The sequence below is a fragment of the Desmodus rotundus genome, chromosome 6 (assembly GCF_022682495.2).
Source record: "Desmodus rotundus isolate HL8 chromosome 6, HLdesRot8A.1, whole genome shotgun sequence".
NCBI classification, from domain to species: Eukaryota; Metazoa; Chordata; class Mammalia; order Chiroptera; family Phyllostomidae; genus Desmodus; species Desmodus rotundus.
Window position 1 is genome coordinate 30,218,284 of NC_071392.1, and position 17,682 is coordinate 30,235,965.

At 42.0% G+C, this 17,682-nt stretch overlaps 1 protein-coding gene and 1 long non-coding RNA gene across 2 annotated transcripts in view; one reads left to right on the forward strand and one right to left on the reverse strand.

Moving 5' to 3' along the window:
* Positions 1 to 2,568: 2,568 nt before the first annotated feature.
* Positions 2,569 to 8,216, reverse strand: LOC123478368 (uncharacterized). The gene is made up of 3 exons (XR_006653551.1): positions 8,123 to 8,216; positions 4,577 to 4,749; positions 2,569 to 2,637 (listed from the first exon to the last, which is right to left on the reverse strand). It is a non-coding gene; the product is annotated as an uncharacterized lncRNA (long non-coding RNA).
* Positions 8,217 to 8,573: 357 nt separating this feature from the next.
* Positions 8,574 to 17,682, forward strand: part of CALCR (calcitonin receptor) — a 71,139-nt gene continuing 62,030 nt past the window's right edge. The window contains exons 1-2 of the mRNA XM_024577266.3: positions 8,574 to 8,646; positions 8,958 to 9,053. Of these exons, the coding sequence (XP_024433034.2) occupies positions 9,047 to 9,053 (7 nt within the window). The 5' untranslated portion in view covers positions 8,574 to 8,646; positions 8,958 to 9,046. The remainder of the gene's footprint in view (positions 8,647 to 8,957; positions 9,054 to 17,682) is intronic.

The following is a 17,682-nucleotide window of genomic DNA, read 5'->3' on the forward strand; positions in this document are numbered from 1 at the left end:
CTGGACAATAATTAGCTACAAAGGTAGTTAGGATATAAGGTAGGAAGATCTTAAATACCTGGACAGGAAGTTTGGATTTTTTTGCAGTCACTTAAAAGTTTTCCAGGAGGGAATTTTGTATGTCTACAGACTTGCCCGAGTTTTCTGAGCACTTACTTGGTGAACAAGAGGAAGATGGTGCTGAGGGAGGATCCTAGGCTACAATACAAAGAAATGTTTGGAAGATAACACGTACATTTATCAGAGCACTGGCTCTGACCTCCCAGTTTGTAGGATCATTGAAGTTTCTAGACAGAAAGATATATTGTTATATTCTGGAAGCATCAATTTCTAAGAAGCTAAAATTATAGAGAGGAATTTTTAAGTTGGAAATGATTGAACTGCCTTTATTCATTTATCATCCAAAGTTCAATGTCAAATCTGTGACTTCTCATTCTGAGCAAATAAGGATGCATCCAGGTTAAAAAGAGAGACAGAAAGAAAATATAAACTAAATTTAAAAGGTCTGAATTCAACACGGTTGACACAAGTTAAGAATGAATGTAAAGTCAATTTTACCAATAAATAGTCAACTCATTTATTGGATAGCAGCTATGTGCCTTACACTTGGCTAAGGGCTTCACGCACTTCATTTCCATTAATCCCCACAGCATACACACAGCTAAGTATGTCACTATCACCATTTTTCAAATAAGAAAACTGATGAGACTCAGAGACATTAAGTAACTTGCCAAGTACACAGAGATGTTAAATGGCTTGAACTAGGGTTGAAAACCAATTTTGGCGGCTCTGTTATTTAGTGCAAATTACTAAAACCACAGTCACTAACATCTCTACCCACATGTTGACCCCCACCACGACCACCATAACAACTAGTACAACCACTGCCACCATTCTGGCTATCACAATCACCTTCCCCAACACTGTCACTACTATCATACCTCTAACCACCACCAAATCGCCACAAATGCCAACACTATCATCACTGGCATCACTATCACCATGGCTGCCACCAACAACAACAACAACATCAGTACAACAATCACACCACTACCACCACAGCCCTCTCCATCACCACAATCATCTTCACTACCACCGTCACACCACCATCACCACCATTAGTACCACAACCATCCAACCATCATCACTACCATAACTCCACTGCCATCATCACCACCAATATCACCACTAATACCAACTACTTCTACCATCAACACTTCCTTTTGCCTCTAAGGAAGACTAGTTTCCTTCTAAGCAAATATCCTCCAGGAAAGAGAACTGATGTCCATAAAATCCAAGAATAAATTTCTTTCCCAGCTTCCTCTTCCAAAAACAGCATATCCTCATTGACAAACATTCCCTTACCAGGAAACTGTCCTCAAATATCTCTACTACAGAAAATTGTTAAGATATTCCTGTCATCAAAAAGACCAGAATTAGTCTTATTTTCCATGGTCATACAGTAATGCATTTTAAAAAATAATGACTACTTCTAAATTTTAAAAGAATAATGCTCACAAGTTGAAGTTCAGCTTTAAAGGGAATGATTCTGAAGCCTTGCTGCACGAACAGTGACCCATAAGCCAGCATCACGGGCACGCTGCTGGTTAGAAATGCAGAGCCTCGGGCCCACCCCTCATCTGACTCATCAAAATCTGCATTTTGACTAGATACCCAGGTGGTCTGCAGCCCTTAAAAATTTAAGAAGCGCTGCCCTCAATCCTTAAATCAAATCTAACATTCCGCATATAACAGGGGGTGATTCTTTTGTCCATTTTTTGAAGAGCTCATCTTAGATGCATAAGAAACACAACATTTCCTTTTAAATAATAGTATGGATCTGTTTTCACAAAGCTGAGAATCTAGCTGGTTCATCACTGAGCAATGGAGATGAAAACAGGTATGCTTTCGGAGAAAGGGGAAAGCAGGCTGCAACAGCAGGAGGGGAAATTTGGAATATACGGGAGAAGAATTTCATCAAAGGGTTAAAAATGAGGTGAAATATAAACAGACATTTGAAAGAAACAATTAGCAGAGTGAAAACATTCCTTAAATAGAACAGGAATAAAGAGGATGTGGGAAAATGCTGCCCCCCTTTGAAGTAGAGAAGGGAGAGCTAGTAAAAGCTGACGCTAAGAGGCAGAGGCTGTTAACGAGGTTTGAAGACCTGGTTTTCAGCCCCTCCCCTTTAAATAGTAATCTGTAATCAATTTAGTACCCTGTAGTCAGTTTTTAAGAACCACGGAGACAGGAGTAGTTTAACAATCACTTCAGGGGTGAAATAGCCATCTCTCAAAGTCCCTTCCTCTCTTTTAATCCTCGACCTACTCACGCTCTTTCTCTTTAGACAGAAGGTGTCTTCTTTTTTTCAGTTTCCACCTTTGAAACACATATGTACATCCTCATCACCACCTTCCTCTCTGAGGAGCATATATAATTAAAATCAACTTCCAAAGTATGTAGAGATGCCCACCAGGGGCCTGCTCTGTCACTGAGCATCAGAGGACTTTAAGGCATTAGGGAAACCTACCTGAAGTAAAGCGCTCCATCTGCTTTGGCATCCCTTATAAACTCGGGTCTGTTTTCTCCTCCCGTCTGCTCCTGACGGCCAAAGCTGGTGCTGGCTGATTCCAAATTCTACAGAAACATTTTCAGACATGTAAGGCCTCAGTTTTAGCAATTGGGTCAATTGTTTCTCTTTCTATTTTTATTTTACCTTTAAAATAGTTTTTCTTTGTGTTTTCTGCTTATTCTGTTACATTTTCTGCCCTATAAATGCCCGGGCCATGAAGCATTATCATCCCAATGACATTTTTGCTTAAACTGGAAACTGGAAACAATGTTTTCAATATTTAAATGCAATATCCAAAGAAAAGTTGTATGGACAATATATTCTGTTATGTGATTTCATTCACTGTATACTTATCCATGTAATTGAAAATGTCACCTCTTATTTTATGCTAAAAAAGAGTAGTTCTATTTCTGGGGCACATAAAACTCTTGTGTTTCTAACAGTTGCCCACCCGCGCCAGAGTCTGTTCGTGCCAAAGTGTTAGATTTCAGAGAGATGATAACTAGTGAAAACAAATCTCTTCCCAGGCAGGATTAATCCCCTCTCTTCTGAGCTCCCAGGGCACTGGAACACACTTCTGCTGCAGTTCTTTGAATTATTATTAATTGTTTAAATGGTTTGACTTCCACATTAGACTATACTATGCCTGGAAGGTAAAAATTTGCTGTAATTCAGACGACGAGGTGTTCAGTTTTGGGTTGGCTGAAACAGAAATTATTTTTTTTAAAGATTTTCTTGGCTGTCATTCAAACACATGTGAATCTGTATAGAATTGACAATGAAAATAATTTTATGCCTCATGAGGCATAAGATTTGTACTGAGTCATTACTGAATCAAGGTCAGCCTCTTAGAATCGGAGCTTCTTTGTCAAATCACTGAAATCATTAAGCATCAGTCTCTGCATCTTTACAATGGGAAACTAATTGTACCTACTTCACAGACTTAAAATGTGATAATGCATTAAAGTACTTAGTATAGTGCATAGCATATAGCAGGTGGTAGGAGTTAAATAAACCTATCGATTTTTAATCAGAAAAGGGAAAATTAAGAGTCAGAGATATTGAAGACAAGTCTTACATTAGTTCTGAGTAATACTGTAAACTGGCTTGCAGTTCAGCACTCCGTCAGTACATCCTGAGACAGCCCAAGCCTAAACGCTGGTGCCATGTGAGAGGTCTCACCTCCAGAATACTGCAAATTACCACTATTTGTCTCACTTACTGCGAGTCAATACCTGCCATCTCCCAGATTCCTGAGCACAGACTAGATATGAGTAAATTAGAGAGAGCCTTTCACAAGTACACACACACGCGCATACACGGAATCACAAAAGGAGTAGATTCCTGAACCAAGTGACGTTTCCTTTCATGTAATGGGGAGGGGGCTCGGTGAAGTGGCACCGTACAAGGTTTTTACTAGGAAGCTCAGAACGGCCAGCTCCTTGTCTTTCACATCCGAGCTCCAGAAGGGCATTCCCTGAGCTGCTGAGGGAGGCACTACCCACGCCTGCCTCTCCGACCTCTGTCCACGGTTTATATCATCGTCACTATCAGAAATTAACAGCTTATTTCTTATTTTCTTATCTATTTCCATCCTCCCACTAGAATGTAAACTTCGAAAACTCAGTCAGTTATTGTTTATTACATGAATTAATAAATAAATGCATGCACCGGTTTGCTTCTGCAGTTCTTCTCCTGGCTCCTGGATTTCCCTTGAGAATGCTCTCTGGAATCATAGGAAATATCTGGATATTTCTCAGCTTTATCAGAGAGGAAGCAATTAGTTTCCACTGCTGCTTACCAGTGTATACCCCCGACACTCCCTCCTACCTTGAGTTATTTATTTATAAAGTTAACAGTTAACCCAAGTGCAGTTTATGGTCGTACGCTCTGGAAAGACACTTGCTAGTTTAAATGGAATTTGTTTTTCTCCTGCTAGGAGACGTTCTGCAGAGAAACACAACCGTGTTGCACCCCTGGAAACACGAGAGAAGCGAGACTTACAAGTGCATGGGCTCCTATTGCTGTAAATGAACGGAGGTGGAAAATCGAAGCAGGAGGTCACCCTCAAGAGAGCTTGATCTATCATGTGGAGGTTCAAATTGTTTCAAAATGAAAATATTCATTCTTCACCACGGTGGATTATTATTCTCTCTGTCATGATGAGGTCTGAAAATCTGTGAAGGGTAATTATACACAGGATAATCACCAGCTGTTGTCTCTTTGGAAGGAGGCTATAAGAGGAAAAAATCGGATATCCTCAAATAGATTGTGGGCTTCTTGAGGGTAGGGGCTACATATTATATTTCTGAGTCCCCCTTGCGTGCCCAGGACAGTGTGTGGTGGCATAAGGTGATGTTAAATATGCATTAAATTGCTGACAGATACAGATGAGGGATCGGGCTGAATTTCAATGCAAGGAAAATTTTGCTGATTGGAGACTTAACTAAAGATCGATATTGGATTCCTGAGAGAGCCAAAAGATTTTTTTCTCTAAAATTCTTTTCAAAAGAACACAAACTAATTCACTTAGCCTGATAAATGACTTTTGTCCAAACAGAACTAAATGACTTTTTAGTATTTCCATAATGTCACCTTCCCTTACAGTATCATATATAACAAGAGCAAGTTTTAGTAGAGTTAATTTTTAATAACTGGTAATTTTCCTTCCACTCTCTGCATTTCAAGAAGTCACCGGATCCTAGGATCAGAAATGGCATTAAAGGGATGTAGTCCAAGTCCTTGTTTTGCAGATGAGTAAACCTTGGACCAGAGAGACAGAGCTCAGACGCCCCTCGGCCTTCCCATTTCTATTAGCAGAACTTCAAACTCCCTTCCTCGGCAAGGAGAGTGGAGGGGTTTGCAGCAAAAGACTGTTTTTCAGTAGCCAGACGTGGAAGACAAGAATTCTCAGTAAATATCTTCCCAAAGGCAAATGTTTTTAAAGATAAAAAGGGGCAAAGTCCCATAAAGACAGAATTTCAGTCATAAATAATCTAAAAACATCAGAAATGTGTGATTGTCGCATGTTAAGATGCTTATTTTCTTAGGGCCCCTTTGATGAACTAATTTCCTTTAGAGAGTTATTTCCAAATATAAGGCATTCTATTTGAAGGGTCGCTTATTAAAACCAAACATCTTCAGATACTTCTGATCGAGTCACAGAAGAAAACATACTGTACTTTGCATCTCGGTGTACACACACACACACACACATACACGAAAAACAAGTTTCACAAAACCATGCTCACACTTGTCACAGAAACAAATGAACTTTACTATTTCCTAACCTACATTTCCTTTTTTTAAATGCAGCTGAAATCTACTAAGTTGATTTGAGAACCCACAAAAAACACTGCCAATCCTTCTATCAGACCATCCCCAGGTTAATATCCACCCTCCAAGAATCTGCAACACTATTTCTACACAGGAAATATTTTGGTAAGTGTTAAGACAGCAAGACTTAAACTTCTGTAAATGCCAAGTGCTCCTAACCGTTGCAAGCCCCTTTGGTGTTCAATGGACACCTGTGCCGACACCATTAATTTCACCCTCTCGAGAGACCAGAGTGCCTCGTCCTTGATCCCACTTCTACTGTGTCACCTTCCCTGAGATCTTCTGCCTGCAGAGGTTTTCCTCCAATGTCTCTAACACAATTAGCACTTTAATCAGCCTGGGTCCCTTATGCTTGTACCACACACGGTTTAAGGTTTGTATGACTTCTTTGCTCACTAATTGAGACTTTGTTTTGTCTCTCTAGGTTAAGGTGAAGGGCTGTGGTCTATGCATCTTTAGTGGCTTTACGGAATCAAGCCCATCCTGCTCTCAGATTACTTACTGACTGTCCATCAGGGATGTAGGATGCCCTAAGATTAACCTCCAACAGAAAAATCTCCCTGTGCTAGCTAGCTCTGTGGCACAGTGCAGACGACAGCAGCACCCTCCACTCGGCAAAAATCTCCCAATTCAATGTTATGCCCACGATCTGGGCTGCAACAGGGAAATTTTCAAAGCTTGGCCCCCAGGAGTTGACCATAGGAGATACTCAAAGAACTTTAGTAATTCTCTGCTTGTTTGCCCCCCACCCCCAAAAGGGGTAATTAATGTTGTGAAAGAGAATTCTTACAGGAGCGCATGGTCTGGTGTTGGAGGGTCAGCAGGAGCTGAGAAGCAGGGAGCTACTGAACTCAGGGTAGCTGTCGAAGCACAGAGTGGATATTCTATCTAAATCCTGAATTCAGAAGTTTACTTGTATGGGCCTTGTTTGTGTTACTGTGTGTGTTCCTTTGCAAGACTCCTCGTTGCCCAGATTACCTTCCTAGTCACTTTTTTTTTTTTTTTTTTTTACTGTTAATAACAATATTCCCACCTAGATCCCAGGAATGAAGGGACTAGAGAATATTCCCCTGCAGTGGGGTGAATGTAGGGTTTGAATGCATGGTGAGTCACAGGCAGCCCTCTAAGTCACCCGACTGCAGGAGGGGGCTATGGAGGGGAGATGGGGCCTGGAAAAAGAAACCCCCGGAAGGTCTAGTGGGAGAGCTGCTCTGCCCCTTGACTGTGCCCTCTATTGGGTTCCCTAAAAGCCAGCAGTCGCATAAATTAGGGGTCCCTGAGGCTCCCCTGGGTGGGGAGTGGGAGCTCCCCTTTGGGCAGACACACTTGCACGCTTTGCCTATAGTAATTTCTCTCTCCAGGGAGAATCAGAGACCGGATGGGTGCGGGTTGCCGTCCCATTCACAGGGCACTCTGTCTAGGAAAAACTGCGACTGCCCGGGAAGTGTGCTGTGCTGCTGTTTGCCTTTTTTCCCGTCCTATTATTTCGTTATTTCTTTCGCTGAGCACACAATTTTGGTAACCTGGAGGATGCATGGCCTCGTTGCAGTCCCGGGATGAGCGGGATGCTTCATTCTTAACCCAAAGCCCCTTGCACAGAGTTCTCAAAAAATAAAAAAAAAAATAAGTGTCTGCTACTGCCTTGCCCTAGCGGTGGGCTATATGTTAAGGGCTGTGCATCCTTGGAACCAACTTGCCTGCCTACCAAGGTGCTACCCGCCCTGGTTGCACCTTGTTTGGATTCCGATCGTCCCGGGATCCACCTGGCATCAAAGGCTTTAGGAGGGAAGCGGGAGGTGTTGGCAGTCTCCAATACCAAGTCTGGCACTCCACGTCCCCCTCTTCCCACGCCGTGCCCACTGCGCTCACTCACCCACTGTGCCCACCCCCAGACTCCTACGTGGTGGGCGCTGTCCCCCCAAATCCAGCCAGCGCCCCCAGCTCTAGCCAGCTCGCCTAATTCCGTACGCTCTCCCAGGGTTTCCTGGACCCCCGTGGTCCCTCTTCCTACCTCCTGCATTCCGGCTCCTTTTCTTGCCTGCTCTCAGCACCTAGTTCCTAGCCAACCTCTTTCCCACTCATCCCCACCCCACTTTCACTGCCTCGCCCACTACCGACCCTCTCCAGAGGCTCCCAGGAGGTGCTGTCCCCCGAGTAGTGGCTGATGGGGCTAGGGTGGCAAGGTCTCCCGGGAGGGTTCTTTTGAAAACTCACCTCCCTCCGGAATTTGCATCCTCCAGGGAGGGGTCAGGGCCCCCAAAAAGCTGTCTCCAGGGACGGTACGAATCTCCTAGACCGGACCATCGCCCCCAGCCCACCCATCCCTCCCTACCCCAGGTCTGACTCGGGTCCCTCTCTTGCTTTCCGTGTTTATGCCGCGTTTTTGGTCTCCGGGACGCGTGGAGTGAGTCCCAACCTGGACTGGAACAAGGCAGCCACGGGCACAACCCCACTCGCGCGGGCCGGGCGAGAGGGGCTGGCTCGGAGGCGCTCGGAGCTCTCCAGCTCGCCACTCCCCCTCCAGGGACAGGAAGGGGCTGGCGGGGGCGGAGGGGTGGAGGGGGGCGGCTGGCGCTCATCAATTCCGCAGCCACCTCCTCTGCAGCTGGGAGGGGGGCCGTGAGGGAGGAGGGAGGCGGGAGGAGTTGGGCGGGGGTGCGGGCGAGGATAAGACTCTTAAGTCAGGAGAAGTTTGCGCACTGCTCACAGCTGAGCGAGGAAAGGAAGGCTCCTGGAAGGTGAGCCTCCTGGACTTTGGGGAGGTGGAAATAGAGCATGGGGGGAAAGCAGTTGCCTTTTAGCCTGTAATACAAGCTGGGACTAGGTTTAAAGCATCACTTAAGGCAGAATCAAAGTGTCAGGAAATCGGGAAGGGGGGAAAAGAGAGAGAGGGTTCAGGACTTAACGCAGTTTGGCCTCTTGTCAAACTAAGAAAGGCAGCCCCCCAGACTCTGGGTGGGCTGCAGCGCGCGGCTGGCCGACCTGCCTGGGTTGGAGAGGTGCGCACTGTCTGCCCCTCACCCGGCACCTAACGTCTCCTGCCCTGCAGATGAACGCTGTGGCTTGAGTTCCTGAGTCTGGAGCACCTGAGAATTCCCTTCGCTTCTACTGAGCTGTGCCCAGCTGCCCAGTGCCAGCATGCGAGGTAAGGAGGGTCTGGGGTGCGCTTTGGGATGTTCCCAGGGATGGTTAACAGTGGCGGTGGCTGAGGTACCTTGTTTTTTCTTCTTGCAAAACTGCTGTTTGATTGTGGTGTTTGAGGTTCTGATGTAGGGGTCAGCTTGGTCTCAGGCGCTTCACTTTACCCTTGATTATGGAAGAAAAGGTAGTCCTGGGAAGAAGCTACAACTTACGGCTTCACATTGAAAAGTCCTCTGATTTTTGTGACTTTTATTATGCTGTTAATATGATTTTTCCCTCAAAATTTTATTCTCCATCTTACTGGGTATGGAAATTATGGGGCTGACCGTGGTGGGTTTTTTTTCCAAACGGTGTTTATTAACTAACAAAAAGATAATGCCGGCGTCTATGTGATGTGTCGTGGTTGTTCTGGATTTGGGGAATGAGTACAGGGGTGGATGGAGTTGCTTGTTAAGTCGTGTTTTACAGAGAATTATTTTCCAACAATCATTTATGCATAGCAGCCATTCTTCACACCTATTAGGAAAAATATGTTGTGTGCGTAGTTTCCAAGTGGGTCCTCTTTTTTCATGATGCTCTCTCCAAGCCTGGGTGAAAGGCATCAAGAACAGCTCCAATAAATTAACTCTTTTTCCCACAACATATATTTTCCTTGAGGTCCAAGAAAATTCAATCAAAGTCAAAAATCAACAGTCCACACAGATGTTTAACCCATTATTCAGACTTTATTTTGCCCATCTACTTAAGTTCTCTCTGAAAGCTTTAACCTAATATTGTGTGGTGCATGCAAGACTGGAAGGCAGGGATCCACTAATAGGCATTCAGGAGACCCTCACGATATCATGGTTGTAGTTAACCTGAACCAAGTCATCTATTCATGGCTACTCGTTGAAATTATTGGGTGATTCAAAGTGAAATGTTCAAGATAAACCAAGTGTGACCACGTATTCCTGAAACTAATCTTTTAAACAGCAGAATGTCCAAGTTTGACTGTGTCGTAAATGTTAAGAGAAGGCAAATATTTTATACATTTGGACCACTTTGGCTTACCATGAAAGACAAAGTAGGAATTAATGCATTTAGTGTTGTGGAATTTATAAAGTGTAATTTGTAATAGTGTGTTGCTAGCCTACTATGTGTTCAGTTCAAGAACTCGGCTTTAATAATCCAAAATTGCTGGTCCTCTTCACCAGCATTAGGAGAGGAACCGAGGCCATTAGATTTGCAAAGCATCTCTGCAGTTTGAGCCAGCATTCTCGGGGGGCACTCATCTCCACTCGGTGTTTTAACTAGCTCAAAATATCCCTCAGCCGTGATTTGTTTGGGTTTTATGCCTCCAGTCTACTGTTAATTTCAGGAGGTCTAGCTACAAGAATAATATTCAGCCATACTGCGAAGTGCTCTAAGATTACTTATTGACCACAGCAGCATATGGAGCACAGGAAACATGAAATCCTTATTATAACTTATGCACAGGAACACATGAATAATCTTAGAGTTGCATTGTTTTGTGATGCTTGGAATTGAAGAAAATTAGCTGATGTAGGTTCGACATCTCTTTCCCACTTTTTTGTGTTTTGGGAATTCCAAATGATGATAAGGAATGATGATGACTAGAGAAAGATCGAATTTGCTCCAGTCAGTGAAAGAAATAGAGCTAAACCTCAGCCTAGGAGTGCTGTGGCAACCCTGTGTGTGGTGAACTTCTCGGACTCTTGCAATGTTGAGAGGAGTGATGATCTGTTGTTGGTTTTTGTAAGAGTAAAAACAAACTGGAAATAGGAGACTGGTGAAATTTTCAATGATAGCCTAAACCAGTATTCCCCACTTGGGCTGCAAATTAGACTCCATGGCAGAATTTTCAGAAAAACAAAAATACGGCTGTCCAGACCCTACCTGAAACCAATAAAATCAGAATATCTGAGGAAGGAGTCTGCATTTTGATTTAAAATACACACATATATATACACATACATATGCATATATGATGGTAATGTGCAGCCATAATTAGGAACCAATGGCCGAGATGGTTCCTGTCGGATCTGGCAGAGCCTGTTAATGTCAGAGGGTCACACTAAAAAATAAATGCTGTATGTTTTATTGATGGTCTAACCTTTTTTCTTTAATAAGGTGTATAACTTGATTTCCCAATTAGAAGAAAGAGATTTTTTTTGTAGATGTTTAAATCATAACAGCTTCCAGGAGAAAATCTTTTTCTCCAGAAAACAATCTATTGAGTTTGAAGCTTACTGGACTGTCTGGAAAATGTTCTGGTAAATTAAGTCTACCTGCAGGAGAGGTTGGAAATAATGCTTCATGAAACACAGAACTTGACCTTATTTTGCTAAGACCTGCATGGTGTGTAATGTGTAAATATGTACCCTTTTGAAAGGGGAGAAGGAGAAAAACAGTACCATTCTCCTTGACACACCAACAGATTCCGAGTGCTGACTATGTTCTAGAATTTTCACATGAATTATTTATGTAAAGCTTACAGTCACGTTGGGAGGTACCAGCTATTATTCTGACTTACGTATGAGGAAATTAAAGACCCATTAGGTTAATGCCCTTGCTCAAAACCACAAACCAAATCAATTTAATATGTGTTTGAACCTCGGTCTACTTGTTCTAAGTTCAATACTGTAATAAAATATATATTTATATACATATTTTATATATTTAAATTTAAAGACAGAATTAAAAAAAACAGTATTAGTTAAAACCACAGATTCTGCATGGCTTTGCTTGGGTTTTATGCCTGGTTCCATCACTTTCCAAGAAGCTGTGGGTTTGGGGGAAAATAATCTAACCTCTCCATGACTTAATTTCCTTTGTAAGACAAGGTATTTCTAATGAGAATTAAATGAGTTAATATTTGTAAAGCACTTTGGGTAGGTGCTTGGTGCATAGTAGGTTCTATGTAAGTGTTATATTTTTTAAAATGTCATTTATTCAAAAATGTTTTTGACTGTTTATTATATGCCAAGAATTGCATTACGCTTGACGTTCCACAGAAAAATAAGACATGTCCCAATCTTCAAGGATTTGGGGTCCAATAAAAAATGACCACTACATAATCATTCCACGCAGGAATGAGATTTTCTTCCATTTTAATTATAATTAAAAGCATTATTTTGTGTGACACTGTGTGCTTTTCAATATTAATATGATCTCCCAGAGGTCTGTATAATGAGGGTTATAAAAAACAATTGATAACTTGTGTTGTCACAAAGGTGTTAAATTATTTTCAAATCTACTATCAAAACAAAATAATATTCACATACGTTTCTGGCTTTATGGGTTTAGAAAACTGGTCGTGTGGAAAGGTTTTGAGTCTTTAAAATTTTATTTTTGAAATGAAGAATTTGGGGTGAGGAGAAGAATTAATAGAGAACGTCATCGGAGACTACTTCTAAATAAAATTTTCTTGTTTTCCAACAAGAGTGTTTGGTGTCTGGAACATGTTTTTGTTTTTTTTTTTAAATAAAAAGCAAAATAATTTTAGGGTAGAAGTGTCTGTCAAGGAATACAATTAAAGGTCTGGTATACGGGGTTGGCTCGGCAAAACTCGATCTCATAGGAGCTGGCTGTGCTTCTCCCACTGAGCCGATGCCCGGCATTGTATGGTACCTCCAGGGTACCTGTCATACCTGAGGTATTAAGATTCTGTCTTCATTCAAATGAAAAGCCACTCGTTATTAAAAATAGCATATGAATTGCTATTCTTTGTAAAAGAGGAGCACAGATACTCTAAATCAATGGAGCTATTTCCCAAAGAAATAAAGTACCTGGCTCTATGACGTATGTTCTGTTTTTGTAGTCAATATTTAACCATTTTATTTCATTAAAATTTCTATTTGCAAATGTATGGCTTTCTTTTATCAAGTCTCAAGACTACGCCCAATTTCCCCATGGATGCTGCATTTTTCTTCCTCATTGTTTCACTGCCACCCCTCCAATTTAAACTTTTATTACCTTTTACAAAATAAATATTTTACAAAATATTTTGTAAAATGTTCACTCAAATATGTTGTAGAATATTCACCTAAATATTCTCATAATTATGGGTCACTTAAATATTCTCATACCATTCACTCGGGCACCTTCGGCCCCTACGTGCTGCCTGCAGTGATCCACAGCGCAGTCAGGGCTTGTTTTCCGAGCTCCCATTTTGTCACCCTCTGGTCACCACGTCTCACTGATGGCCCGGGGACCCAAGACTTAGAAACACTCTTCAGCCTGACATTTAAGATGTTTCACGATATAAGATTATCCCCATTTTATCTTTCTTATCCAAGCTACATAGTAAACCTCAACAGCTGCCTAACTCCAGTTCTGAAGCCTTAGTGTCGCCACAAAATTGGACTCCAGCTTTGGAGCCCCTCCTTTACTTTCCACCTTCATGCACTTGCCCGTCAACCTCCGTCTATATTCTATCGCCTCAGAATTGGGGTGTGTGACAGGGGAGAGGGCTTTGCATCAGCTGCGGAGCTGCGTGGCTTAAGTACTGGTTTCTACCAGAAACCCTAGCCCCAGGTCCTGCCTTTTATTTGTCCAGTAGTTCAGAATTCAGCATTTCAAATTTTACCTTCCTCTGTCCTTCAAAATGTATTCATCATTTACCCGTAACACATCCAACACATTTTCATTCTTATAACTTTGCTCATATTTTAAAATTTCGTAAATATTTACTAAATTCCTATTATGTCCCAGTCAGGAGCTATTGTGACAAATTACAGCTCCTGGCTTTTTGAGGACTGGAGGAGACAGACAAACCCATGTGGTAAGTACCTCAATAAACAATGCCTTAAATGCTCTGGAAGCAGGGACAACACTGAGCTGGCCATGGGGAAAGCTGTTTAATGAAGGTGACCCCTAAAAGGGACATGATACAGCATTGAATGGACAAGACAGAATGAAGAGGGAAGGAGAAGAAGTGTGTTCCAGGCAGGACACCCGTCAATAAAAAGCCCTGGAGGCTTGAAACAGTTTGCTGATTTGGGGAACTAACAGGTCTTTTAGGTGGCCCTGAGGTCTGCCAGGCATCAGCTACAAAAGGGTTTGCATGCCTTCGGGCTGAAGGGTGTGCATTTATTATGAAGATAATGGGCGTCCTTGAAGGAGTTAAAGTAGGGGACTGAAATAATCAGATCTGCCATTCTGGTAGATCACTCTGGTGGAAAACTAGGAGAAATATTAGCCGTAAAGAAGGATAGATACAAATGCACTAGAAGCTGGGAGCCTTTTGCATAACAGGGGAAAAAATAAGGAGGATCACCTTGTTGGAAATAGAAAAAGAAAGAAAACAGATCATTGCTGGAAAAAGGCTGAGGGGGTGATTAATTCCAGGTTTTCACAGGTGATAGGAGAGGTGGATATCATTCACATAGTCCAGACAAGGAATATTTTAGGGAAGAAAGATAAAAGAATTTAATTTGAAACATGATACACTTGGTTTATTCATGTGAGGATGTCCAGTAGAAGCTGATACAGAAACCTGTGACTCAGGAAAGAATTCTCACTAGAGATCTGGAAGACGAAAGTGTGTAGGAATGGAGAATTTCACCTTTGAATAAGTAAAAAAGAAAAAAAAAAACAAAGGCAGAAAATTCAAAAGAAAAGAAAACCATTTAAGACAGAATACTGGGATTACCAGTTTTTAAAAAGGAACAATTAGAAAACAAGCCTGCGAAGAGGGCAGTGGTGAAAGGCTAGATAACAGGAAGAAGCGGAGAGAAAGCAGTTTTATGGAAGCCAGGCAGAAGAAAGGCATCTAAACTGGCTGTTGCACATAAATGAAGCAGGATAAAGAATGAGAGATCACAGCTGGATTTAACAAAGAGCAATTTTAGTAGTGGGTAGGGTGTAGGTTGAGGACTAAATAAGTGAGGAAACAGAGGCACTGAGGGTACGCAATAATTTCAATCAGTTTGACGTGTGCCCCTCATGTTATCTCCTCTTTTTGAAATCTTACAATCCCCTCAAGTTTAACTTACAGGCTTCTTCCTCCTTTTTAACCGTACCAGCTTATCCAATAACGCCCCCCACAAGCAAGACGTAATATCGCGTATCGTCGTATCTCTGTCCTTCGAGCTCCCAGAGAAAGGTGCATGCATACCTGTGTGTATGCGTATAAAGTATTCTTCCCTTTTGTCACTTATTCATTGAAATAATTCTAATAGCTTTATTATAAGAATATATTGGAGAAAAAGTATGGGTTTTATAAACCCCTACCTTTACAGATTGCAATCTCGAAATGCCAAAATTACAGCAACCAAATATTTCTCAAAATGTCTGTGCACTCAAAAGTTGCACAGCTGAGTTTTTCAGGGAAACATGCCCATTGTGGATCGCAAATTATACCACTGTATTTGTCTTATGGCACTTTGTTCTCACTATTTTGTTGTGGATATCTGTTAATTTTTTTTATTTCCTTACTAGATTAAAAAGGACAAATCCATTCCTTGATTCTGTATTCCCCGGTGCACACGGGAGACCGCCCAGTGAAATGAGTTAAACTTCCCTGAATGTGGCCTTGCGTATCATGCTTCTTTTTTTCCCGAAATCTTTTTTGTCACATTGAGGCTTACATTTTTCCTCTTTTAAGAAACCAACTAGCTGTTGCCCCAGAGATTTCAGCCCCTTCTCCTTGCTACTTCCTCCAAATCAATAATTCATTCACATTTCTTACACCCACATTCTTACTTCCAGTTTGCGTCAGTGTCGGCTGGAAGCCCCCACTCTGTTTTCTTTAGCAAGCATTTAAACCATAGCCCGCAAATTCACAACGCAGCGTTCCATGTAAGCACGTAGAATGATTTTCCATCAGGCCCTTGACACTTTCTTAATCACAAAGTATAAACCTCTGCTTCCCCGCTACCTCTTACACTAGGCTGAAGCTGCATAGGTGGTATTTATAGGTATTATAGGCAGGAAAAACAAATTTTCTTCTCATATTCTCAATGAGAGCCCTGGAAGCAAGTAATCCTAAATTGTTTAAATTACTGATCATCAACAAGTTAATACTTCCTAGACTTAGGAATGTAACTAAAGTGATAACAAAAAACAGCTATAATCCCTGGATATAGCATTGCGCAGTCATTTCTCGTGACAGTCCGGGATGTTATCCAGCACATTCTATAGATGAAGAAACAGAGACTCGGAAAGCTTACGCTACTCTCCGAGGTTCACGGTATCTCTGAAGCAATAAACTAAATAGGACTCAAATCTAACTTTGCCTGATGCCGAAAAGCTATGCTCATTCCACCACTGAGTCCAATGACATTTCAAAGGTGACAGAGATCTTTTTATTACAATCTATATATATTACCCTGAATGATTAGAGCCTTTACTAACAGATGGAATTAGGAGTCCCTTTCCATGGACTTTTAAGTCAGTATTTCTGGAGGCTTTATGCTCAGCTCTCCAGCCCAGTGGGGCTATAGAAGCTGTGGCTCTACTGATAGCCAAAGCCCAGCTTTCTGGAATAGCCCGAAATAGTCTGGGCTCATGCTGTATGTCCGTGGACATTCTCAGTAGCTTCGTCCATAAGCAGGAAGTTCCTGCACTGCAATAAGAACATAAAATGTGATCTAGTCCTTCTAGGCTTTCATGTCTGACTCAAATGTGTTTCTGTTAAGTAGATGGGAAATGAATTTATTGTAAACAGATACAAATGTGGTGTCAGCTGAATATGAAAGCTATATGTGTTGTTTCCTGGCACCTAAAAGTAACAACACTTACCCTAGGACTACACTAGGAAAGAAATCTCTCTTTGATAAGAATAATTTTCTAAGGAAAGCTCGGCCGTTTGAGGAAATCTCCTCTCTTGCCGGGTGTTCACAAGTTTACTTGGGCCACAGGGGAGAAGAAAAGACAAATTGCGCTGAAGCCAAATTTTAATCTCAAATTGGCTTGGCTCATCCATTAATTAACCCAAACTGTGGCATAATTATTTGTTTCTAACTTTGCCTCTGACAGACAGAACCCTCACAAGCAGGAAGGTGTATTGTAGAAAACGTCAGTGTCCGCAGACCTCGAGATGTGATCTCTTTAGCCCGAGATTCAAAGACGGTCTGGCACAGAGAACACAATCATGCAAATTGCTTTAGCACCTCGTCCCTTGGACTTACCACAGGGCTAAAAGGTCAGGACAATATTAGGACACTTTTTCATTCCGAAATCATAGGGACCACAACGATGGCATGTGGCACAGCCCCAGCAAGGTGGAGAGCGAGCGTGGTCGTCCGAGGGCCAGTTCCAGAGGAACAAGAAGTCACAGAGTTGCTTTGTTTCCCATTCAACACGAAAATAACTTCATTGTTAGATATATTATTTTAGTGGACAGTCATTAATGAGAAGCTTGGATTTTTTAGCTACTAAAATTTTAATAATCTGGGCAAATTTATGAGGTAGCTTTCAGCAGATATCAAAACCGAAAGTCACCGTCTCATTAAATTGCACTTTTCCTTGTGAAAGAGGCATTCCTCATATTTGAGGTGATGCCGTACATTTTCTTGGCAACCAGTATTTTACCTCTATTAATCAGGAGCCTGATGCTTTCATTAATGAGGAGACGGAAGCAGAGGTGACGTCCCCCCTCCAGCAGGTGACAGTGCCGCCATGAGAATTCT